At 41.9% G+C, this 26,767-nt stretch overlaps 1 protein-coding gene across 6 annotated transcripts in view; it reads left to right on the top strand.

The window, feature by feature from the left end:
- LOC140476825 (anion exchange protein 2-like) overlaps positions 1–26,767 on the top strand; it is a 261,146-nt gene that overhangs the window by 113,234 nt on the left and 121,145 nt on the right. For all 6 annotated transcript variants that reach the window (XM_072569633.1, XM_072569628.1, XM_072569629.1 and 3 more), the window contains one exon: positions 2,447–2,591. In XM_072569633.1, the coding sequence (XP_072425734.1) occupies positions 2,547–2,591 (45 nt within the window). In that variant the 5' untranslated portion in view covers positions 2,447–2,546. The remainder of the gene's footprint in view (positions 1–2,446; positions 2,592–26,767) is intronic.

Here is a 26,767-nt window from a genome sequence, read left to right as displayed (position 1 = left end):
TCTTGTACTCTTTCTCATTCAAATCTCAATCATTTACTTTCAACCCAGACCCTTTGATGAAGGGGACAGTCTCAGCACATGGGGTAGACCTTTTCGGACTGAGGTGAGGAAATGTTTCTTCACACAGAGGGTTTAGATTAGATTAGATTAGATTAGATTACTTACAGTGTGGAAACAGGCCCTTCGGCCCAACAAGTCCACACCGCCCCGCCGAAGCGCATCCCACCCATACCCCTACATCTACCCCTTACCTAACACTACGGGCAATTTAGCGTGGCCAATTCACCTGACAAAGGGTAGTGAACCTTTGGCATTCTCTACCACTGAAGGCTGTGAAATCAAAGTCATTTGAACATATTCAAGAAAGAGATAGATAAAATTTTAGATGTTAAAGGCTTCCGGGGAAAGGGAGAAAGCTGGAGCATTACATTGAGAAAGGGGATCAACCATGATCATATTGAATGCCAGAGCAGACTTGAATTGCCAAAAAGCTTATTGTTCATCCTAGTTTCTGTGTTAATAATTGAACAGGGCCTGCCAACAGGCGGAGAACTATGGCCACGATACCAGCCATCACAAACAAGTATTCAAGTACAGGCTTAAAGAGAAAAGTAAGCAGGGAAAGGGAGATAACAGATTAGGTTTGTCCTGCATTTCAGCATGGTCAGCTTTTAATCTGTATTCAACTAGTTTAAATACATTATGACTTGCAGGTGCCGGTGTTGGACTTGTGATGATGAAGAGGCAGCGCCTTGAAACTTAATGCTTCCAAATAAACCTGTTGGACTATAACCTGGTGTTGTGTGATTTTTAACTCAAATACATTGAAATGGAGGACAGCATTCTGCTCACATCTGTTCAGTAATTAATTCATGGCTGATCTGTGCATCACTCCATCTTCTGGCTTGGTTCTGTAATCCCTTCATACCCTTACACAGAATGAATCTTAGCACTTCTGGAATGTACAGTCCACCTCCAATTTTTGCTTTGGGTTAAAAATGTTTCAGATTTCCACACTTCACTCCCTTTTGTGTGAAGACGTGCTTCCTGACATCACCCCTGAACAGCCTATTTCTAATGTTAAGGTTGTGCTCCCTCGCTGTGGGCCCCTGTCTCTCCCTATCTCTCGTCCCCCATCCCCACAACAGTTTGTCTTGAATTTGCCCAGCAAATCCTTTAATCATTTTAAACACTTCATTAAACTATTACTTCATCCTGCAATGCTCTGTCCCTGAGAAAATGTAAGTCTCCACTGGTAGAGCAATTTTGTCACTGGGAGATGGGAAGCATCACAGATGTAAATGCAGTGAATTTCTAGAATGTATTCAGGACAGTTTTCTAGAACATGATGTTTTAACAGCGACAAAAGGAACAGCCATAACAGAATCAATGATAAACAATGATGACAAATGTATCAAGTGAATGGGCAAAACTTTGGGAGTTGGGTTTGTTTTGGGAAACATGCATTTTGATCGGAAGAAGACAGATTGGGCTAGTTGCTTATTGGTGAGAGATTTGGAACTGATTTTGGTGATCATGTACACAGATCACTAGGAATAGGACAAATCTGAAAAGAAACAAATAGGTTAATGCAGTTTTGGTATTTATTCCAAGGACACTGGGATTCAAAAACCAGAAAGTAGTGTTTTAGCTGCCCAGAGCCTTGATCAGATTCCCTCTGGTGAACTACATTCAGTTCTAGTCATCATACCTTGGCAATCTAAGTTGTACTATAAAGAGCATACATCAGATTCACCAGAATTGTAACATGGCTTAAAGGAATAAATTATGTTCATGGTTACATAGATTCGCCGTATAAACCCATGCGTTTAGAGGCTGAGGTATGGTTCGTGTCGGTTGAAATGATTTAGAGAATTTAATAGGCTAATGAAAAGCTGGTGGAGAGGAACAAAGAATTAAGGTAAACTGTTGAGTGAACTTAAAACAATTCCACATAAAGCACAATGGAACTGCGCAAGTCTTCTCACAGCTGACTGTGAATAGGGTGGGTTTGAGGTGGTGTCAGTTGGAGCTTTAAAAACTGAAGATGGATTTGTTTTGGGGTGAGGTATCAAAGATATTGATCAAAAAACAGGTAAGTGGAGTTTAGCTGCTGAAGAAGCACAATCATATAGATTGGGCTAGGCTCAAGGATCTAAATGTCCTCCTCTTGTTCCTGACATTCTTTGCAGCATCATGGGCATCTGAGTATTGGAGCTTTTGGAACAGTAGTGTTCCTCTGTGGTACACCATGAGGAACTGATGGATAAAATACTGAAGTACTTATGAAATACCGATGAAATAGTTCCTGTTAATGCCAAGGCAGGTATTGCATAGACTGTGGCCATTGTGAATGTGGACATCACATTTTATTGTGCAAAATGTGAAGATGAAAATGAGAAGGAAATAGTGACGATCTTTGTGTTTTTTAAATTACATTTTATAGGTTATGCTGTCCCAAAGACATTCACTGAATTTGCGTGAAAAGGAAAAAGGTTAAAAAGAGATATCTTCAGAAAAGTTGCAGCACCAAGTTGAACAGTACGATGGACTCACCAGTTTCTCCAGAGCTTCACGTCGTTGTTCAATGTGTGAGTATCCATGAGCTGCCTTCCAGTGTGGACAACTCACCTGCATCACCCTGAAAACTAAATATTCTGGGGAATGTTAGTGGTGTGGGAAGGTGAGAGTTGTATTCCAATGGATCACAAACAACAGCCTCAAAACAGCAGGAAAATACGATGAGTTAACTGCGCTCTCAGTTATGAGTTTATAAAATATCCAACAGTTTGTTACAATGAGGAGATTCACCTCCTGTTCAGATGCCCTACAAATTGGTAGAGATAAGCTGCTCGACCCTCCACTCTGACCTATCACCATTAGCCCCTCCTATCTGCATCTCCTCACTGCCTTCTCAGCTACCTTCCCATGCCGTCCCACTCCTACCATCATATTTATTCCCCCCCACCCCCACCCCACCCAACCTGCCAACCCACCTCATTCCCATTGAAGTGCTTATGCCCGAAACGTTGACTCCACTGTTCCTCAGATGCTGCTTGATCTGTTGTGCTTTTCCCAGCGCCACACTTTTCGAAACTCACATCCTCAGGACATTAGGTAAAGATGTTTCTCCTGAGCTGCCAGTTGGATTTATTTGTCACCGACTTTTATACGTGAACAAAGAACATTACAGCACAGGAACAGGCCCTTTGGCCCTCCAAGCGTGTGCCAATCCAGATCCTCTATCTAAATCTGCTGTCTATTTTCTAAGGATCTGTATCCCTCTGCTCCCTGCCAAATCACGCATTTGTCTAGATACATTTTTTAAAAATATATTTATTGAAAAAATATTTACTCTTTTACAAAAGGAAAGAAAAAAATTATGAAAATACAGAAAAATAGAAATGATGTCACAATATTTCAGTTGAATAAGGGGAACTATGGAGCTATGAGGGAGGAGCTGGCCAAAGTTCAATGGTGCAATACCCTAGCAGGGATGGCAGAGAAACAACAATGGCAGGTATTTCTGTGTATAATGCAGAAGATGCAGGATCAGTTCATTCCAAAAAGGAAGAAAGATCCTAAGGGGAGGCAGGGGTGGCCGTGGCTGATGAGGGAAGTTAAGCACCACATAAAGACAAAAGGAAAAAAGTATAACATAGCAAAGATGAGTGGGAAATTGGAGGACTGGGAAGCTTTGAAAGAACAACAGAGGATAACTAAGAAGGAAATACGCAAAGAAAAAATAATGTACAAAGGTAAACTAGCCATAAATATAAAGAAGGATAGTAAATGCTTTTGTAGGTATGTGAAAAGAAAAAAAATGGTTAAGACTAAAATTGGGCCCTTGAAAACAGAAACCGGTGAATTTATTATGGGGAACAAAGAAATGGCAGAAGAGTTGAATTGGTACTTCAGATCTGTGTTCACTGGGGAAGACACAAACAATCTCCCAGATGTAATAGTGGCTGAAGGACCTGAACTGAAGGGAATTTATATTAGGCAGGAAATGGTGTTGGAGAGACTGTTAGGTCTGAAGGCTGATAAGTCCCCAGGACCTGATGGTCTACATCCCAGGGTACTGAAGGAGGTGGCTCTAGAAATCGTGGATGCATTGATGATCATTTTCTATAGATTCAGGATCAGTTCCTGCGGATTGGAGGGTGACTAATGTTGTCCCACTTTTTAAGAAAGGAAGGAGAGAAAAAACGGAGAATTATAGACCAGTTAGTCTGACCTCGGTGGTGGGAAAGATGCTGGAGTCTATTATAAAGGATGAAATTACGACACATCTGGATAGCAGTAACAGGATAGGTCAGAGTCAGCATGGATTTATGAAGAGGAAATCATGCTTGACTAATCTTCTGGAATTTTTTGAGGATGTAACTCTGAAGATGGATGTAGTATACCTGGACCTTCAGAAAGCATTTGATAAAGTCCCACATAGGAAGTTAGTGAGCAAAATTAGTGGCAAAATACTGACTTGGATTGAAAATTGGTTGGCTGACAGGAAACAAAGGGTAGTGATAAACGGCTCCCCTTCGGAATGGCAGGCGGTAACCAGTGGTGTGCCGCAGGGATCAGTGCTGGGACCGCAGCTTTTTACAATGTACATCAATGATATAGATGAAGGTATTAAAAGTAATATTAGCAAATTTTCTGATGACACAAAGCTGGGTGGCAGGGTGAAATGTGAGGTGGATGTTAGGACAATACAGGGTGACCTGGACAGGCTAGGTGAGTGGACGGATGCATGGCAGATGCAGTTTAATGTGGATAAATGTGTGGTTATCCACTTTGGTGGCAAGAACAGGAAGGCAGATTACTACCTAAATTCAATCAAGTTAGGTAAAGGGGCAGTACAACGAGATCGAGGTGTTCTTGTACATCAGTCAATGAAAGCAAGTATGCAGGTACATAAGACCATAAGACATAGGAGTGGAAGTAAGGCCATTCGGCCTATCGAGTCCACTCCGCCATTCAATCATGGCTGATGCGCATTTCAGCTCCACTTGCCAGCGTTCTCCCCGTAGCCCTTAATTCCTCTAGACAACAAGAACCTATCAATCTCGGCCTTGAAGACATTTAGCGTCCCGGCTTCCACTGCACTCCGTGGCAATGAATTCCACAGGCCCACCACTCTCTGGCTGAAGAAATGTCTCCGCATTTCCGTTCTGAAATGACCCCCTCTAATTCTAAGTTTCCGTTCTGAAATGACCCCCTCTAATTCTAAGGTACAGCAGGTAGTGAAGAAAGCTAATAGCATGCTGGCCTTCATAACAAGAGGAATTGAGTATAGAAGCAAAGAGGTGCTTCTGCAGCTGTACAGGGCCCTGGTGAGATCGTACCTGGAATATTTTGCGCAGTTTTGGTCTTCAAATTTGAGGAAAGACATTCTGGCTATTGAGGGAATGCAGCGTAAGTTCACGAGGTCAATTCCCGGAATGGCGGGGCTATCTTATGTTGAAAGATTGGAGCGACTGGGCTTGTATATGCTTGAGTTTAGAAGGCTGAGAGGGGATCTGATTGAGGTGTATAAGATTATTAAAGGATTGGACACTCTGGAGGCAGGAAACATGTTTCCGCTGATGGGTGAGTCCCGAACCAGAGGACACAGTTTAAAAATAAGGCCACTTAGAACAGAGTTGAGGAGAAACCTCTTCACCCAGAGAGTGGTGGGTGTGTGGAATGCTCTGCCCCAGAAGGCTGTGGAGGCCAAGTCTCTGGATACTTTCAAGAAAGAGTTGGATAGAGCTCTTAAGGATAGTGGAATCAAGGGTTATGGGGATAAGGCAGGAACAGGATACTGATTGAGGATGATCAGCCATGATCATAATGAATGATGGTGCTGGCTCGAAGGGCAGAATGGCCTACTCTTGCACCTATTGTCTATTATACTCCAGTAATGTTAACGACAATAAACTACCTACTACTCTACAGCATATAATCATCTCTTATTTACTTTACTCAAATTAAAATAAACTTGAATTAAATAAAATTAAATTACAACCAAACTAAATTACATTACTACATTACTCTACTTGGCGCACCTCCACCAAAGCTCCTGTCCACAGGAGCAACAGATATTATACCTGTATTTACAAGACCTCATAAATATAGGTCCGTGTTTATGTAATTTTAAAAGAACCGCCACGTCTTACAAAATTACTCCATTCCATGGTGAACCATACTTGTCAGATAATCTTGGGGGACTCCATCACAAGTCTGTGCCACCCCACAAGACTTGGCATTTTTTCTGATATCCATTAGGATGTTCTTCCTAGCACAATGTGTCAGAATGTTAAATGACCTTTTCCTGTGCTCACCCAGAAAGGACAGTCCCAAAAGAAGGATCCGTCTTAACTTCAATTCCCAGGATATCTATATACATGTTAAATGACGTTATTATGTTCGCCTCTACCATCTCCACTGGCAACGCGTTCCAGACACCCACCACCCTCTGTGTAAAGAATTTTCCATGCATATCTTCCTTAAACTTCTCCCCTCTCACTTTGAACTTGTAATCCCCAGTAATTGAGTCCCAACACTGGGAAAAGCTTCTTGTTATCCACTCTCTATACCTCTCATGATTTTGTATACCTCAATCAGATTCCCCCCTCAACCTCTATCTTTCTAATGAAAATAATCTTGATCTACTCAACTTCTCTTCATAGCTAGTACACTCCATAGCAGGCAACATCCTCATGAACCTCCTCTGTACTCTCTCTAAAGCATCCACATCTTTTTAGTAATGTGGTGAACATAACTGTACACAGTATTCCAAATGTAGCCAAACCAAAGTCTTATACAACTGTAATTTGATCTGCCAACTCTTGGTTGCAATACCCCGTCCAATGAAAGAAAGCATGGCGTATGCCTTCTTGACCATTATTGACCTGTGTTGCCACCTCCAGGAAACAATGGACCTGAACACCCAGATCTCTCTGTACATCAATTTTCCCCAAAACTTTTCCATTTACCATATAGTTCGCTCTTGAATTGCATCTATTGGGCAAATGCATCACCTTCCATTTGCCCGGATTGAACTCCATCTGCCATTTCCTTGCCCAACTCTCCAATCTATCTATCTTCTGCTGCATTCTTTGACAATTCCCTTCACTTTCTGCTACTCCACCAATCTTAGTCTTATCTGCAAACTTGCTAACCAGACCACCTATACCTTCCCTTCAGATCATTTATGTATATCAGAAACAACAATGGTCCCAACACAGATCCCAGTGGAACACCATTTTGAGAAACTCCCTTCCACTGCTACTTGCTGTCTCTTTCTGCCCTACCAGTTCTTTATCCATCTAGGTAGTACACCCTGGACCCCATGCGACTTTACTGCATTTTGGAAAAACAAACCAGAGCAGGACTTACATACTTAATGGCAAGGTCCTGGGAGTGTTGCTGAACAAAGAGACTTTGGAGTGCAGGTTCATAGTTGCTTGAAAGTATAGTTGCAGGTAGATAGGATAGTGAAGGAGGTGTTTGGTATGCTTTCCTTTATTGGTCAGAGCATTGAGCAAAGGAGTTGGGAAGTCATTTGGCAGCTGTACAGGATGTTGGTTAGGACACTTTGGAATATTGCGTGCACTTCTGGTCTCCTTCCTATCTGAAAGATGTTGTGAAACTTGAAAGGATTCAGAAAAGATTTACAAGGATGTTGCCAGGGTTGGAGGATTTGAGTTATAGGAAGAGGCTGAATAGGCCGGGGCTGTTTTCCCTGGAGCATTGGAGGCTGAGGGGTGACCTTATAGAGGTTTATAAAATCATGAGGGGCATGGATAGGGTAAATAGACAAAGTTTTCTCCCTGTGGTGGGGGAGTGCAGAACTAGAGGGCATAGGTTTAGGATGAGAGGGGAAAGAAATTTTCACGCAGAGGGTGGTGTGTGTATGGAATGAGCTGCCAGAGGAAGTAATGGAGGCTGGTACAATTGCAACATTTAAAAGACATCTGAATTGGTATATGAGTAGGCAGGGTTTAGAGGGATATGGGCTAAGTGCTGGCAAATGGGACTAGATTAAGTAAGGATAACTAGTCGGCATGGACAAGTTGGATTGAAGGGTCTGTTTCCGTGCTGTACATCTCTATAACTCTCTGGCTTTTTCTATCAGCCTACCATGGGGAACCTTATCAAACACCTTACTGAAGTCCATTAATATGACTTCTACAGCCCTTCCCTCATCAATCAACTTTGTCACTTCCTCAACGATTTCTATTAAGTTGGTAAGACATAACTTTCCCACGCAAAACCATGCTGCCTATCACTGACAAGCACATTTTTTTCCAAATCTAAATAGATCCACTCCCTCAGTATCTTCTCCAGCAGCTTCCCTTTCATTGGCATCAGGCTTACCAGTCTATAATTACCTGGAATATCCCTGCTACCCTCCTTAAATGAAAAGATAACATTAGCAATTCTCTAGTCCTCTGGGACCTCCTCCATGTTCAAGGATACTTCAAAGATATCTGTTAAGGCCCCAAGTATTTCCTCTCATGCTTCTCTCAATAACCTGCCATCGATCCCATCTGGACCTGGGCACTTGTCCACCTTAATGCTTTTTAGAATACCCAACACTTCCTCCCTCCTTATGCCAACTTGACCTCGAGTAATTTCATGCCCCCAAGAGGAATCTTCTCTATAGACTGCTTTGAAACCCTTGATAATTTTAAATATCTCAATGAGATCACCTCTTAGCCTTAAAATTATAAAATCATTTGGCCCATTGAATCTGCATCGACAAAACTACTCTCAATCTACACTAGTACTACTTTCTCGCACTTGACCCATAGCCTTGAATATTATGACATGTCAAGTGATTTTTAAAGATTTTGAGGTTTCCCCCTCAAATACTGTCTTCACCTCCTGCCCATCACTATAAAATTACACCCCCTTGTTTAACCAAGGGGAACAGCTGCTTCCTAGCTGTACATGTCCTCAATCTTATGCACCTGAATCAGGTCCCCTCTCAGCCTTCTCTACTTTAAAGAAAACAACCCAAGATTTTCACTCTTCCTAGATAAACTGTTCCACACATGCAAACATCCTGGTGGACCTCCTCTGCATTCTCTTTGTTGCAATCACTTCCTTCCTATAGTGTGTTGACCACAGTCCTCCAACTGTGACCTTACCAGAGTTTGTACAGCTCCAAAATAATCTCCCTGCTCATATAGAATATGCCATGATTGATTTTTTAAAAAGTGTCCCTTCATAGTCACCCTATTAACTTGCCCTGCTGACTTCGGGGAGCTGTGGACAAACGCCCCAAGATGCCTCTGTCCCTCTGAATTTCTTAGGGTCCTACCATTCATTGAATACTCACTTGTCTTAATGTTTCCAAAGTGCATCACTCACATTTATCATGGTTAAATTCGATCTGCCAATCTGACCAATCCATCTAACTTAAGATCTTCTTCCTCACTGTCAGCACTCTGGCCAATCTTTGTGTTATCTGCATATGTCCTTGTAATTGCTCCTGTATTTTATTCTATATCACACACACATATGTATAAATAATGAATAATAAAGGACCCAGCTTTGATCCCTGTGGTAAACCATTGGACACTGGCCCATAGTCTCACAAACAACCTCCAAACCAGCATACTCTTCCTCTCACCACTAGGCTAATTTTGGATCCAACTTGCCAAGCTATCCTGAATTCCATGAGCTTTTACCTTCTGTATGTCTCCCATGTGAGACCTTGTCAAAGACTTCGCTAAAATCTATATAAACTACATTAACCTCTTACTAAATAAAAACTGAAAGAACTGCAGATGCTCGAAATCAGAAACAAAAACAGGCCCGAGGAAAGTTCACTAGATCCAAAGCATTAACTCTGAGATTTCTTCACAGATGCTGCCAGACCTGCTGAGCTTTTCCAGCAATTTCTGTTTTCATTTTAACTTCATTATCCTCATCTAGAAACCTGGTCACTCCCTTGAGAAAATCAATCAAATTTGGTCGACATGATCTCCCTCTGTCAAAGCCAGGCTGACTAACCCTAATCAAACCTTGCCTCTCTAAGTGGAGATTAGTTCTCTCCTTCAGAATGTTTTCCAGGAATCTCCTTACCACTGATAGGAGACTCACTGGTCATAGAGTCATAGAGATATACAGCATGGAAACAGACTCTTCGGTCCAACTCATCCATGCCAACCAGATATCCTAACCTAATCTAGTCCCATTTGCCAGCAATTGGCCCATATCCCTCTAAACCCTTCTAATCCCTCTCAACCCTTCTTATTCATGTTCCCGTCCAGATGTCTTTTAAATGTTGTAATTTATACCAGCTTCCACCACTTCCTCTGGCAGCTCATCCCATACACGCACTAATCTCTGTGTGAAAAAGTTGCTCCTTCGATTCTTTTTAAGTCTTTCCCCCCTCACCTTAAACCATGCCATCTAGTTTTGGACTCCCCCACCCTGAGGGAAAGACTTTGACAATTCTAGCCTATCCATGCTCCTCATGATTTTATAAACCTCTGTAAAGTCACCCCTCAGCATCTGATTCTCCAGGGAAAATAGCCCTGGCTTATTCAGCCTTGTCCTATTGCTTGAACCCTCCAACCTGGCAACTTTAAATCTTTTCTGAATCCTTTCAAGTTTCACAACATCCTTCCTATAGTAGGGAGACTAGAATTGAATGCACTATTCCAGAAGTGGTCCTACTAATGTCCTGTACAGATGCAGCATGATCTTACAACTCCTATACTCAATGCACTGACCAATAAAGGAAAGCATTCCAAATGCTGCCTTCACTATCCTGTTTACCTGCGACTGCAGTTTCAAGGAACTATGAACCTGCACTCCAAGGATAGTTTTGGATCTGGGGACTGTCCACTTTTAAGCCCGCCAAAAGCTCCTCGCTCCCTACATCAATCTGCTCACTTAGCTCACAGTCTCGCTTCTCGAATTCTGTATCTGCATCCTTTTCCTCCAAAGTGAAAACAGACATGATGTACTTCTTTAGGCTGTTCTAGACTGGGTATTTTGCAGTGAGGATGTTGGTTAGCTCACTTGGCTGGATGGCTGGTTTGTAATGAAGTACGATGTCAACAATGTGTTTTCAATTCTCACACTGGCCAAGGTTACCATGAAAGACTTTCTTTCTCATACCTCTGCCCTTGTGCAACCTTGTGGTCTGGTAAGACTATGGCAACTCTCCTCCTTGAGGTAATCTTTTAAAGCCATCCCTGATCAAGCTTGAAGCCATCCATCTAAACATGTCCTTATATGATATGGTGTTGATTCTTAATTTATCATCCACCCTGGGGTGTTTCATTATGGTAAGGGTGTGTAGAAATACAAGTTGTTGACTTGTGTCATTGAGGTTTTATGTGCTAATTTAAACATGATGTAAATATAAGATAGAAATGTTGGGAGCATGTGGAGGCAGATGGAGCTGTGGTTTATGAGCAGGACATGTAAGTACAGTGGATTCAAGCAAATCATCATCCCTGTCTTATGCCAACATTGAGACACTCACCAAAACCTGTATGGCTTTTGTTGGATAAGCATGTTAAGGTTTACAAAATCAAGTTGTGTAAAAAAAAGTACTTGGAGTCACAGGTCAGTCAACTAATTGAATGATCTGATTGGCTTTTGTAATTGAATGGCCACCTCCCTGTTCCTGTAATCCTCGGTGCATTGCAGCTTGCAGCATCAAGAGTAAAACTTCTTGTTGAGATAAGAGGGACTGATGACCTTGAAATGACAGTCTCTTTGAATGGCTGACTGTGTGAAGTTTCTTTGTGAAGCAGTTTCCTTCAGCATTTTACTTCTTGATACATAGTGGGGAAGATTTGAATGTTATAGTTTAAATACTTAAAAGAATCTGTAACTTCCTGGTTAAAATTTCACAGCGTTAAGAGTTTGAGTAAGCAGCCCATGCTCTTCTTTTGATTTTCACTCAGTTTCTGTCAGAGTCATGTTTGGGCAAAGTACTGGAAAATGGGATCAGAATAGTTCAGCGATTATTTTTGATAGATGCAAACTTGATGGCTGATGGGCTTGTTTCTGTGGGTGCTATAGATCCCTCTGATCTATGACTCACTCAGTAACCCTCTGGTGCCTGAGTCAGAATATTCTCGATTATCTGCCTCTAGACTCTGGGCTGACAGTCCCAGAGCGGTACTGAAACTGTTCAATATTTATCTTTTAACCTACGCCTATTGCTATTTGTGGAATCTTGCTCTGCAGACTAATAATCCAGCAAAACTGGCTAATGCTCTGGAGAGATGAGTTCATACCCTACCCTATGCAACTGAGGAAATTCAAATTCAGTTCGTTGTGAAGTCTTAAGTGAAAAGCTGCTCTCAGTGACTGTGACCTTGAAACAACTGAATTGTTATAAATATGCATCTGATTCATTGATATCCTTTAAGGAAGAAATGTGCCGTTCTTATCTGGTCTACATGTGACTCCAGACCCACAGCAACATGGTTGTCTTTTAACTTCCCTTTCAAATATGCTACAAAACCCTTGATTTGGAGATGCTTGGTGTTGTGTGATTTTTAGATAAAAGGCCAGTAAGTTAGAAGACAGCTCACCATTGCCATCTTGAGGGCAATTAGGAATGGCCAACAAATCGTAGCTTTGCCAGTGTCTCACTCATTCCACTGCAAGAACAAAAGTAATTGCTTGGTAAATTACTGGGTTTAATTACTGCCAAAACAAAGTCAAAACTTGTAATTTTTCATTGATCAGGACTGTGACTGGGATTGGTAATTACAAATAAATTGGTCTGAGTATCCAGATTTCATGTGCCCTAATCCTGATGAGTGCAAGATAAAAAGCTTCACCTTTGTGCCCCTTTTTTTTAAAGCAAAAATTGAAGTGAAACAGATTGATGGGTTCCTTACAATTACAATGTCTATGCCTCACATTGTACTTAATTGGCACTGAACCATTTTGGAATGTCATAAGTTCTGAAAGGTGCTACAGAAATAGTGTTCCAATATAACAGTGGATGGACCTTGAGGCTCCATTGTCGTTCAGAGCTGAGACCTTCCTGCCTTGTAAGTTACAGTCAGCATTTGGACCTTCAGACCTATGAGAAGGTGACTGCTTCCGTCCCCCTGTTTGTGTGAGGGCTCTTTGGCTCAGGAGCAGCTGATTCCTCAGTGTGCTGTAAAGGACTCCATCTGTAAATATTTACCGTGTGCTGCGGGTGTAGCTTTTTGCATCGTGCTAATGGGTATCCTGTGGTGTGGGACACTGCACCGTGTCCTTCAATAAATGGCAATGTTATCAGTCATTGTTAACAAAGCAGCCTGTTCCAGGCACGAGGGAGCTTGTCAGGTTAAATCTATGGTGATAAAAGTGGTTATCGCGAAAAAGCTATTATTTGTGCTCTTGATGGGATTTGGCAGTGATGTTCCGACTGCCTTTAAGTCAGAGAGCTTCTGTGAGCATTACTAACGGATACTTAAGAGCTGGCTACTAACGCCAGTTATTTTCCAACATGAGTGAGGTAAGGACTGTTTCCACCTTCATCCAGGCATGATCAGAGCTTCAGATAACATTTGTATGGTTTTGTATCTGACATAGATATAGCAAAGATAAATGGGAAAACTGAGGACTGGGAAGCTTTTAAAGAGCAACAGAGGATTACGAGGTACGAAGGTAAACTGGCCAATAATATAAAGGAGGATAGTAAAAGCTTTTTTAGGTATGTGCAAGGCAATAAAATGGTTAGGACTAAAATTGGGCCCTTGAAGACAGAAACAGGGGAATATATTATGGGGAACAAAGAAATGGCAGAGGAATTAAGTGGCTACTTCAGATCTTTGTTCACTGGGGAAGACACATGCAATCTCCCTGAGGTCACATTGGCTGAAGGACCTGAACTTAAGGGAATTTATATTTGCCAGAATTTGGTGTTGGAGAGACTGTTAGGTCTGAAGGTTGATAAGTCTCCAGGGCCTGATGGCCTGCATCCCAGGGTACTGAAGGAGGTGGCTCAGGAAATCGTGGATGCATTGGTGATTATTTTCCAGAGTTCGATAGATTCGGGGTCGGTTCCTGAGGATTGGAGGCTGGCTAATGTTATACCACTTTTTTTAAGAAAGGTGGGAGAGAGAAAGCAGGAAATTATAGACCAGTTAGTCTGACCTCAGTGGTGGGAAAGATGCTGGAGTCTATTATAAAGGATGAAATTATGGCACATCTGGATAGTAGTTACAGGATAGGACAGAGCCAGCATGGATTTATGAAGGGGAAATCATGCTTGACTAATCTTGAATTTTTTGAGGATGTAACTCTGAAGATGGACGAGGGAGATCCAGTAGATGTAGTGTACCTGGACTTTCAGAAAGCTTTTGATAAAGTCCCACATAGGAGGGTAGTCAGCAAAATTAGGGCGCATGGTATTGAGGGCAAAGTACTAACTTGGATTGAAAGTTGGTTGGCTGATATGAAACAAAGAGTAGTGATATACAGCTCCATTTCGGAATGGCAGGCAGTGACCAGTGGGGTACCACAGGGATCGTGCTGGGACCGCAGCTTTTTACAATATATGTTAATAATGTAGACGATGGTCTTAGCAATAACATTAGCAAATTTGCTGATGATACAAAGCTGGGTAGCAGGGTGAAACGTGATGAGGATGTTAGGAGATTACAGGGTGACTTGGACAGGTCAGGTGAGTGGGCAGATGCATGGCAGATGCAGTTTAATGTGGATAAATAAATGGTTATCCACTTTGGTGGCAAGAACAGGAAGGCAGATTACTACCTCAATGGAATCAATTTAGGTAAAGGGGCAGTACAAAGAGATCTGGGTGTTCTTGTACACCAGTCAATGAAGGTAAGCATGCAGGTACAGCAGGTAGTGAAGAAGGCTAATAGCATGCTGGCCTTCATAACAAGAGGGATTGAGTATAGAAGCAAAGAGGTTCTTCTGCAGCTGTACAGGGCCCTGGTGAAACCACACCTGGAGTACTGTGTGCAGTTCTGGTCTCCAAATTTGAGGAAAGACATTCTGGAGTGCAGCGTAGGTTCACGAGGTCAATTCCTGGAATGGCAAGATTACCTTACGCTGAAAGACTGGAGCAACTGGGCTTGTATAGCCTTGAGTTTAGAAGACTGAGAGGGGATCTAATTGAGACATATAAGATTATTAAAGGATTGGACACTCTGGAGGCAGGAAACATGTTTCCGCTGATGGGTGAGTGCCGAACCAGAGGACACAGCTTAAAAATACGGGGTAGACCATTTAGGACAGAGATGAGGAGAAACTTCTTCACCCAGAGAGTGGTGGCTGTATGGAATGCTCTGCCCCAGAGGGCAGTAGAGGCCTAGTCTCTGGATTCATTTAAGAAAGAGATGGGTATAGCTCTCAAAGATAGTGGAATAAAGGGTTATGGCGATAGGGCAGGAAGAGGATACTGATTAGGAATGATCAGCCATGATCATGTTAAATGGCAGTGCAGGCTCGAAGGGCTGAATGGCCTACTCCTGCACCTATTGTCTATTGTCTAATGGACTAAGTTGTGCTCAGGTAAAATGTGTAGAGCGAATGCAGAACATCTGACAGCACTTTTCAAAGAAGAGTTGATTTCTTCTTATCCTGGCCAATATTTGCCTTTCAAAGTAAAACCAGACTATTTAGTTCTTTTTGTTTTACTATTTGTGGGATCTTTCAGTGCACGTTTCTAACACTAAAGCTGCATCTACATTTCAAAAGTATGTCATTAGCCCTGAAGGACTTGGGGATGCAGAAATATTTGCATGAGTAATACTACGGATGAGATGCCTAATGACTGGAGGGGGCTAATGTTGTACCTTTGTTTCAGAAAGGTTGTAAGGAGAAACCATGGACCTATTGACCCATGATTCTGACTTTGGTTGTGGGTAAATTATTGGAGGTGATTATAAAAAATAGGATTTATGGGCATTTAGAGTGGCAAACATTGATGAGTGATAATGTGGTTTTGTGCAGAAAAAATAATGTCTCGCAAATTTGATTGAGTTTTTTGAAGAAGGTTTTTTTGAGGATAATGTTGTTTATTTAGATTTTAGTGAAACCTTTGACAAGGTTCTGTATGGCAGACTAATTAGTAAAGGTAGGTCACATTGGATTCAGGTGAGCTTGCCAATTGCATACATAATTAGCTTAATGGCAGGAGACAGAGAGTAATGGTGGAGGTTGCTTTTCAGACTGGAGGTCTGTTACCTGCGGTGTTCTGGTGATCGGTTCTGGGTTCTCTTTTGTTTGTCATTTCTGGAAATGATTTAGATGAGAATATAGAAGGCATGATTAGTAAGTTTGCGGATAACACCAAAATTGATGACATAGTAGACAGTGAAAAAGATTTTCAAAGATTACAAAGGGATCTTGATCAAATAGGTTGAAAAATGGCAGGTGAATTCCACCTGCCATTGGATAAATGCGAGGCATTGCATTTTGGTACAACAAACGAGGGTAGGACTTAGACAATTAATGGTAGGGCCGTGTGTAGTGTTGTAGAACAGAGGTACGTAAGGGTGCAGGTACATAATTGTTTGAAGTTTGTATCACATGCAGACAGGATCGTTAAAAAGGCATTTGTTCCACTTGCCTTCATTGCTCAGTCTTTGGAGTATAGGAATTGGGAAGTCATGTTGAGGTTGTCTAGGACATTGGTGAGGCCTCTTTTGGAATACTGTGACCAGTTCTGGTCACCTAGTTATAGGAAGGATATTATTAAGCTGGAGAGGGCTCAGAAGAGATTTACCAGGATGTTGCCAGGTTTGGAAGATTTGAGTTATAAAGAAAGGCTGGGACTTTTTTCACTGGAGCATAAGAGGTTAAGATGTAACCTGATAGTAGTTTATAAAATAATTAGAGGTACAGATAGAGTTAATGGTTATTGTCTTTTCCCTAGGATGGGGGATTTCAAGACAAGGTGGCACATTTTTAAGGTGAGAGGAGAGAGATTTTAAAAAAAGATGTAAGAGGCAAATTTTTTACACTGGATGGTTCACATGTGGAATGAATTTCCTGAGGAAGTGGTGGATATGGCTACAATTACAACATGAATAGGAAAGGTTTGGAGAGATATGGGCCAGGAACAGGCAGGTGGGACTAGTCTAGTTTGGGATTATGTTCGACATGGGCTGGTTGGACCAAAGGGTTTCCTTGCTATATGACTTGATGTCCAATGGTTGGGAAAGTGGAGGTCTTTCTTGGGAAGTCTTCAAGTAGTTGATTGTGGGTTCAAAATTTCCAGATGTTTCTGAGGGGTGAAATATTGAGGTCCAAACTAATGCACCTGTTGTGGGGGAAATCACCAGCCTTGGAATCGGAGTCTGGGTTCAACGACAGTTTATTGTACAAGGAAATAACGGAGCTCCGGGGAGAGAAAGACACCAACAGCACAGTGGTCGGCTGCGAGTCTTCTCTCAACCCAGAGCACATGTCAAGATACTTTTATACATTTTGTAATATAATAGGTCAGTGATGAGGTTATTGTCTTTGTAACATAGTTTGTTTGTTGTAAACATTGCAGAATTGTTGATAGTTTCGGTGCAGTCATTGTCAGTTTCAGCGCAGCCTTTGTTAATTTCAGCATGGTTGTCAGTTTCAGCACAGACATTGTCAGTTTCAATGCCTGCACTGAAGTCCATTGCTGTAGTAATAGGCAGTAATCACTGTTCCTGAGAAGGACAGTTACTGCAGCCCTGGCTATTATCACTCTGTATTGAGTCTGTATCAAACAGTTAGCATTTCTATCAAAGGTGTTAGCTGGACCTAGACATTTCAGCAGGGAGTATACACTACTCATGTGTATTCTCTCCCCCACCCGCCTTAAACTAATCAACTAGGTTCTGAGTGTATTGTGCTGGCATTCTGGTGGCCCCAGGCAGTACCTGTGTTTGTTCTGCTGTCTCTCTCCATATTGTAGTCTGGCAGCCATCTTGTGTGTCAAGTGGCCAACTTGTGGCTCAGTGGCCATCTTGTGTGTCCATATGCCCCATGCCATCTCCCACTTCACACCTATGTATCAGACCTGGCCAGTTTGTACTGTGTGAAGCTTGAACTCTCAGTTGAGATTTTCATTTCTGTGGAAAAGATATCTTCCCACCCCATGGGAGTGTCACAGTCCGAGTAATCCTGAGACTTGTTCAGGGGACATGGGTTCAAACTCTGCCATGTCAGCTGATGAAATTTAAATTTAATTTTAAAAAGTCTGAAATTAGACTGAGGTGGTCATGTCAGCACTACGAATTGTCATTAAAAACCCATCTGGGTCACAAATGTCCTTCAGGGGCTACATTTGACTCTGGACCAACAGAAATGAGGTTCACTCTGAACTGCCCTTTGAAATGGCCTAACAAGCCACTCAGTTCCAGGGGCAACTGGCCTTGATATCAATCCCCACATCCCGAAGAATGTAGAATATAAAAGAAACTTCCAACCTTGTAGTCAAGCTCAATCTGAAAGAATCAATTGTGATATCTAATGTTGAAGAAAGAAAGATTTTTTTTGTCCTGTGAAGGTCTGTGCAAACTTTGCAGTTCCATTGCTTGTTGTTAATTAAACAATGTTAAAAGACATTGACATTGTAAGATTCCATCAACCTCCATTGTGCATGAAGTCCAAGGAGATAGGGGAAGCTCTAAATGAATATTTTTCGTCAGTCTTCACGCTGGAAAATGACAATGTTGTCGAAGAGAATATTAAGATACAGGCTACTGGACTAGCTGGGATTGAGGTTCACAAGGACCAATTCTGGGAAGTGTGAAAATAAGTAAGTCCCTTGGGCCGGATGGGATTTATCCTAGGATTCTCTGGGAAGCAAGGGAGGAAATTGCAGAGCCTTTGGCTTTGATCTTTATGTCATCATTATCTACAGGAATAGTGTTAGAAGACTGGAGGATAGCAAAAGTTGTCCCCTTGTTCAAGGAGGGGAATAGTGACAACCCTGGTAATTATAGATCAGTGAGCCTTACTTCAGATGTGGGTGAAGTGTTGGAAAAGGTTAAAAGAGATGGGATTTATAATCATCTAGAAAGGAATAAGTTGATTAGGGATAGTCAACACGGTTTTGTAAAAGATAGGTCGTGCCTCACAAACCTTAGAGTTCTTTGAGAAGGTGACCAAGTAGGTGGATGAGGAAAAAACTGTTGATGTAGTGTATATGGATTTTAGTAAGGCATTTGATAAGGTTCCCCATGTTAGGCTATTAGACAAAATACAGAGGCATGGGATTGAGGGTGATTTAGCGGTTGGGATCAGAAATTGGCTAGCTGAAAGAAGACAGAGGGTGGTGGTTGATGAGAAATGTTCATCCTAGAGTTCAGTTACTAGTGGTGTACCGCAAGGATCTGGTTTGGATCCACTGCTGTTTGTCATTTTTATAATTGACCTAGATGAGGGTGTAGAAGGATGGGTTAGTACATTTATGGCTGACACGAAGGTCACTGGTTAGTACTGACGGATGTTGTAGGTTACAGAGAGAAATAGATAAGCTGTAGAGCTGGGCTGAGAGGTGGCAAATGGAATTTAATGTGGAAAAGTGTGAGGTGATTCCCTTTGGAAGGGGCAACAGGAGTAAAGAGTACTGGGCTGATGGTAAGATTCTTGATCGTATAGATGAGCAGAGAGATCTCAGTGTCCAGGTACATAGATTCCTGAAAGTTGCCACCCAGGTTGATAGCATTGTTAAGAATGCATACGGTGTGTTAGCTTTTATTGGTAGAGGAATTGAGTTTCACAACCATGAGATCATGCTGCAGCTGTACAAAACTCTGGTGCGGCCGCACTTGGAATATTGCGTACAGCTGTGGTCACCGCATTATGGGAAGGATGTGGAAACATTGGAAAGGGTTCAGAGGAGATTTACTAGGATGTTGCCTGGTATGGAGGGAAGGTGTTACAGGGAGAGGCTGAGGGACTTAAGGCTGTTTTCGTCAGAGAGAAGAAGGTTGAGAGGTGACTTAATTGAGACATACAAGATAAACAGAGGATTAGATAGGATGGACAGTGAGAGCCTTTTTCCTTGGATGGTGATGGCTAGCATGAGGGGACATATCTATCACCTCTCAATTTAAAGATATAGGACAGATGTCCGAGGTTGTTTCTTTACTCCAGAGTGGTAGGGGCGTGGAACACATTGCCTGCAACAGTAGTAGACTGGCCAACTTTAAGAGCATTTAAATGGTCATTGGATAAACATATGGATGTAAGTAGAATAGTGTTGGATAGATACGCTTCAGATTAGTTCCATAGGTTGGCACAACATCAAGGGCCGAAGGGCCTGTACTGCACTGTAATGTTCTATACAATATAATAAGTGACTAATCCATTGGTCCCCTCCAATGCGGGAACACTCCTGCTGCTATTTGAATACACCATATTTATGCTGCAGCTGTTGATTTCTTGTAATGGTGTCACTCCAGGTCAGTGTTTGCTGATGGTCTCTAATTTGGAGACGAAAGATAGCAATGGACTAGACAGCAGTTTGACATGTGTGCACGCCTTGCACTTTGGTCAAGAACATTGGTGACGTCACGCTTGGGCTAGACTGGGTGAAGACATCAACTTTCAAACCCCATTCTGACAACACCCTCTATACGGTCTCTTGTGTAACCTGGAATCCCTTCCCCTACCATTGGCAGTCATGCTGAAATTGTCATCTTGCTAAAATCTGGAATTCAGTCTCTAAATCTCTCTGGTTCGGCTGTCACAGAGGAACATTTAGCTCCTGTGAAGCAATTTTGGATCTTTTCTACATTAGTACAGCTCTGTAATGCAATTTGTGGTTATGGAGGGGACATGATTGAATCAATTGTATTTCAGTGACTTTTCGTGATCCAGTGTGCAAGCCAGTCTGGTTTGACTGGGATTTATGTGTCCTTTATTGAAGTGAGAGGCTGTTGTTCTGATGAATGGACATTGAACCCAAAACATTGACCCTGCTTTCTCTCCACAGTTGCTGCTGGACCTACTAGCTTTTTCGAGCAATTTTTGTTTCTGTTTCAGATTTTCAACAACCTTATACAGTTCTTGGTTTTATTTTGTGTGATGTCATATTTAGATTGTTGTTGTCGTTGTCGTAGTGGTCGGCTTGTTACTCTCTCCCCCACTGGTGATGTTGCCTCTGGCATCCTGTGCTCTAAGCTCTGGAATTCCCTCCCTAAACCTCTTCACCTCTCCACCTTAGTTTCATCCTTTGAGATTGTTTGAAACCTACTGCTTTGACCATGGTTTTAATCATCTGTCCAAATATCTTTCTGTTTGGCTAAGTGTCAGTCACATTGCTACTGTGAACAGGTGTTAGAGAGTTCAAGCCAGGAATAAACATTACCAGGAAGGAAAATGGTCATTCGAGGGTGGCAGAAAACAGCATAGAAACTTGAGTGCACCAGCAGATAAAGATAAAATTTACAAAAATACTAAGAAGGCAGAACCAAGATCTCTGTATCTCGTATTTGTAAGAAAGCAGATAAATTGACAGTACAAGTGTTAGTAATTATATACGATCTGATAGCTGTTACAGAGATATGGTTACATGGTGACAAGGATTGGGACCTAAATAGTCACGAGTACATGACATTTAAGAAGGTCAGAAGCTTGATAAAGGTGGAGGAGTAGCTCTCTAACTTAAATATTACGTTGGTACAGTAGAGCGAGATCATCTTATTTCTATAGATCAGTATGCAGAATCAGTTTCAGAAATAGTGAAGGTCAGAAGTTCCTTATGGAAGAGGTTGATAGATCCACAAGTAGTAACTGCACTGCAAGTTGGGAAATGCAGAGAGGTAAAGTAAGGACTTGAGGAAGTTATAGTGAGTATCATGGGTGGATTTAGTCTATTTTGATATTTATTCACAGGATGTGGGTACCACTGACTGAACCAGCATTCATTATGCTTCTCTAATTGCCCCTTAACTTGGCATGCTAGACTATTACAGAGTAGACAAGCAGAAGGCTGGAAGAACACAACAAGCCAGTCAGCATCAGGAGATGGAGAAGTCAACATTTCGAATGTGACCCTTCTTCAGGACGAGGGTGGGTGTAGGGGGAACTGCAGATAAAGCAGGTGGCAGGGGCAGGGTAGTGAAATGGGGATGGGTGAAAGCCGGTAGAGGGTATGACCTGGTTGGTCAGTAGGAGGAATGAATCCGGTTGGATGGGAAGGGAGATTATATGAAATTTCAACCCCATTCTCCTGCTTTCTCCTGCTCCTCAGGTACTGCCTGACTGGCTGTGCTTTTCCAGTGCCACACGTTTTGACTCTGACCTCCAGCATCTGCAGTCTGTACATTCTTCTATTACAGAGGGATCCCCTTGATACTCAAGATCAATCTCAGATACTCAAGATCAATCTGAGATATCTATCTCAGTCTTAAATATACTTCATGACTTGGCAATGAATTCCTTCGATTCATCACTCATGGCTGAAGAAGTTTCTCCTTATCTCCATTCTAAAAGGCCTTCCCTTTAGGATGTTGTGAAACTTGAAAGGGTTCAGAAAAGATTTACATGGATGTTGCCAGGGTTGAGGAGATTGAGCTGTAGGGAGAGGTTGAACAGGCTGGGGCTGTTTTCCCTGGAACTTCGGAGGCTGAGGGGTGACCTTATAGAGGTTTATAAACTCATGAGGGGCACAGATAGGATGAATAGACAAGGTCTTTTCCCTTGCATGGGAGAATCCAGAACTAGAAGGCATCAGTTCAGGGTGAGAGGGGAAAGATATAAAAGGGCTGTAAGGGGCATCTTTTTCACGCAGAGGGTGGTATGTGTATGGAATGAGCTGCCACATTGCACAACATGAATTTTACAAAAAGGAGCATGTAAAAAGAACAGAGCAATAAATATTGGTGACCTTAATCTTCATCTTGATTGGGTTAATCAATTGGAAAGGGTAGCTAAGACAACAAATTCAGAGTGTATTAGGGATAGTTTCCTAGAACAATGTGTCATGTTAGGGAGTAGGCGTTTCCTGGATCTGGTAATAAGTAATGAGGCAAATTGAATAAATGACGTTAGAGTAAGACATTCCTGTGAAGTATGAAGATTGATGGAATTTGATGTTTTGTTCAAGAGTGAGAAATTTGAGTTGAGGAAAAAAATTATGTTTAACTTAAATCAAGGGAATTACAATGAAATGAGGCTAAAGTTAGTGAAAGTGAGCCTGGCAGATGGATTAGCAGGAAAGACAGTAAACAAGCAGAGGCAGAAATTTTAAGGAGGTAATTCATGACCTTCATCGAAATCACGCAGACACGGGGAGAGCATGCAAAACTTCAAGCTCAGTGAGCTAACTTACTTACTTATCATCAACCTGAGCTATAAATCTTCTCAAAAATTGCTAACAGTGAAAAGTTTTGTTTTGTGTGCTGTACAGGCAGATCATAACATACAAACTCACAAAGACACAGGGTGATTGAACAAAGCGAGGAATACAAGTTTCAGCTGCAAAGAAGGTGCACAAAAATCAAGATAAACGATATTCGACTCAATTCTTGGAGCTGAGCCACGGACTGTGAAGCTATCTGCTATACTTGAACTTTTAGCTTTTGTCTTTTAATCATTCCTTTTCTGATTGGTTTTATTAGAATCTCTGGATAAAACTTTTAAGTTCTAATGCCCTAGTCCAAATTCTAGCATCCACTGGTGATCTTTCAAACTCTGTTCAACTGTGAACATCTGTTAATCATTCCAAAGCTGCACCAATGTGAATCTTCCTAGGTTGAATCATCTTTTGCCCCATTGCAGCTGAAACTTTCAGTACTGACTTTGACTTTTTTTTTAATAGAATGCTTACAGTGTGGAAACAGGCCATTTGGCCTAACATGTCCACACAGACCCACTAAAGAGCATCCCACCCAAGCCCCTATCTTAGCCCTGTAACCCTGCAGTTTCCATAACTAGCGCATTTAACCTACACATCCCTGAACACTTTGGGTAATTTAGCATAGCCAATCCACCAAACTTGCACAACTTTGGATTGTGGGAGGAAACCTGAGCACTTGGCAGAAACCCATGCACACACTGGCAAACGTGCAAACTCCATACACGCAGGTGCCTGAAGTGGGAATCGAACCCTAGTCTCTGGTGCTGTGAGGCAGCAGTGCTAACCATATTATGTCCAAGCCAGTTGTCCACTGATCTAACCTATTTGCTGGAGTTTTTGAAGAGGTAACAAAAAGGATCAGTGAGTGTAAAGTTGTTGATTATGTGGTGGTTTGCATGGATTTCCAGGAGTCATTTGATAGTGTCACACAAGAGGCTTATGAGAAAAACTATAGATCTGGGTATAAAAGGGACAATAACATTGTAGATCCAAAATTGGCTGAGTGATAGAAAACAGAGTAGTGGTCAATGGTTATTTTTCAGGCTGGAGAACGTTTTGTAGTGGATCAGTATTAGGGCCCTTGCTTTTTTTCTGATATGTATTACATTGAAAGCAAAATGAGCAAGGGTAATGTGAAAACAACATTATTCACACAACGAGTAGTTAGGGTACAGAATGCACTACCTGGAATTGTGGTGACAGGTTCAATTGAGACATTCAAGAGGGCAGTGGATTTAAAATTCAGTCATGGGGTGTGGGTGTCACTGGTTAGAACAGCATTTACTGCCTATTCCTAGTTGCCCTTGAGAAGGTGATGGTGAGCTGCCTTCTTGAACCACTGCAGTTTACCTGCTGTGGGTTGACCCACAATGCCCTTCAGGAAGGAATTCCAAGGTTTTGACCCAGTGACAGTGACGGAACACAATATATTTCCAAGTCTGGATGGTGAGTGACTTGGAGGGAAACTTGCAGGGGATGGTGTTCCCATGTATCTGCTGCCCTTGTCCTTCTAGATGGAAATGATTGTGGGTTTGGAAGGTGCTGTCTAAGGATGTTTGGCGAATTTTGTTTTTTGATTTTGATTTTAATTCACTCGTGCGACTTGGATGTTGCTGAATGAGCCAGCATTTATTGCCAATCCTAGTTGCATTTGAGATATCTTTCAGCTAGAAATGTTGTGCAGGGATATGGGGAAATTGGCATTAGGCAATAATACTGATGCAGGTACAATGGGCTGAATGGCCTCTTTTGGCTCTGTCACAATTCTGAGATCCTGTAAAATGGGCAACTTATATACCAACTAAATACAAACCCTAATGATGAATAGTTCAGTGGCCATTGATCCTTTTGGTCAGACAGGAATGAAAGATTGCCCATGTGGACCTGTAATTCCTGGAGCAAATTGGATCAACAGTGGGATATTTCCCGTAGGAAAGCCAATTGCTCTAAAAGCAACTGTTTGACCGAGGGAGTGATGCTGAGTGTTTTGTTGGAAGGATTTTTATGGATGATGAGCAAGCAGCAGAGAGAATCCACATCCCAGAATGAGGTTTCTGAGCAGACTGGTTCTGTGCTGATCAGCTGAAAACTGTTGTTTTCTGAGACATGCCGAATGTTTGTGTGTCTTTTTCAGAAGCTACAGAGAAGTGGCACAGAGGCTTAAGGGAGATTAGTGAAGTTCGTCTGAAATATGAGCTGCTGTGAAGTAACAAATAGAAAGGCTTGGGAACCCATGCAATTATTTATTTCAGATTTGACAAACTATGGGTTGCTGGTGAGTCTCAAAAACAAAAATAGTCAGCAGGCTGTTTAGTTAAAGGAAGAACAGAGAGGTTAGTTCTTTTAACTGAGACTAATCAGAACTGGTCACCTGTCTTTCAATCACTGTTTTCTGTTTCCATTATAGAGTAGGATGTTTTCTAACATTCAGCTGTTGTTATGGGGTGGGGTTTATAGTTATGGGAATGGAACTAGGTTATTGACTATTTTTTAAAGACTCCCTTCATTTCATTGTTGAATGTTTTGCCAAATATCTTTAAATCTGCCCCCTCTGTCCCTGATCCTCCTGTGTCTTGGGACCCTTTCAGAGAACATTTCAGAGTCGGACAAGTTGGTGTGGAACTGGAGTCAGACATGGGTCAGATCAGATCTGGCAAGGCAAGGTTCCTAAAGGACCAAGTTGCGTTGTCCCAATAATCAAATAAGTTACTGATTAGTTTTGTTGATACCAAGTTTTTAGTTCCAAATTTTTTACACTGTTTTCAATTTGCCTCGGTGGGAGTCATAGTCTCTGGATAATTCATGTTCTGACACTATTGCAACTCTGGAATACCTTTGTGTTCCTGTGCACTTAATGCCCATCTCCTATACCCAGTGGCCCCCTTTTCCTTTGCACTCTCACACCCTCTCACCTTCTCCATTAAATAACTGACACATTAATTGTGGGAGGTATGATGTAGTTTGTGGAGGTTACAGCATTTCAACTTGCTGAGTGATGCTAAGTTTAGTGAGGATGTTGTTGGAACTTGTAGTGAGTTCTAATGTTGGGTGTTGCCTGTGGTCTCTCTGCGCTGATGAATGGGACATAAATTGAGCCGTTGTAAGTCGACTGCAGCTGACTCATATTTATGAGCATAGATTGTGTTGGCATTGGTCTGCTTTGATTCTGCGCAGAATGTGTCATCATGCCCTGTCAAAGACTGCAGTAATGACCAGGAGCTCTGTAATCTGTACTTGTCACAATAAGTTTAGTAGCATCACAAGTTTGAGGCTTTAAGGTGTGTGATCCAGAGGAGTTGAGTTCACTTGCAGCAGCCCTGAAATGGTTGCCCATATTCACTGAGATTGACCAAGTGAGTAGCACGTGGATACAGGCGATTAGCACATTCCAGAGTGCTTTTATTAAGAGAAGATTGTTGTAACAGAGGGATTTTGAAACCAGGAGCTTTGGTAGCATACGAAAGAGTGTGGCTTAGA

Source organism: Chiloscyllium punctatum, chromosome 5, assembly GCF_047496795.1.
Source record: "Chiloscyllium punctatum isolate Juve2018m chromosome 5, sChiPun1.3, whole genome shotgun sequence".
In the NCBI taxonomy this organism is placed as follows: domain Eukaryota; kingdom Metazoa; phylum Chordata; class Chondrichthyes; order Orectolobiformes; family Hemiscylliidae; genus Chiloscyllium; species Chiloscyllium punctatum.
The sequence above is the reverse complement of the archived record's forward strand: the minus strand, read 5'-3'. Positions and strand labels throughout refer to the sequence as shown.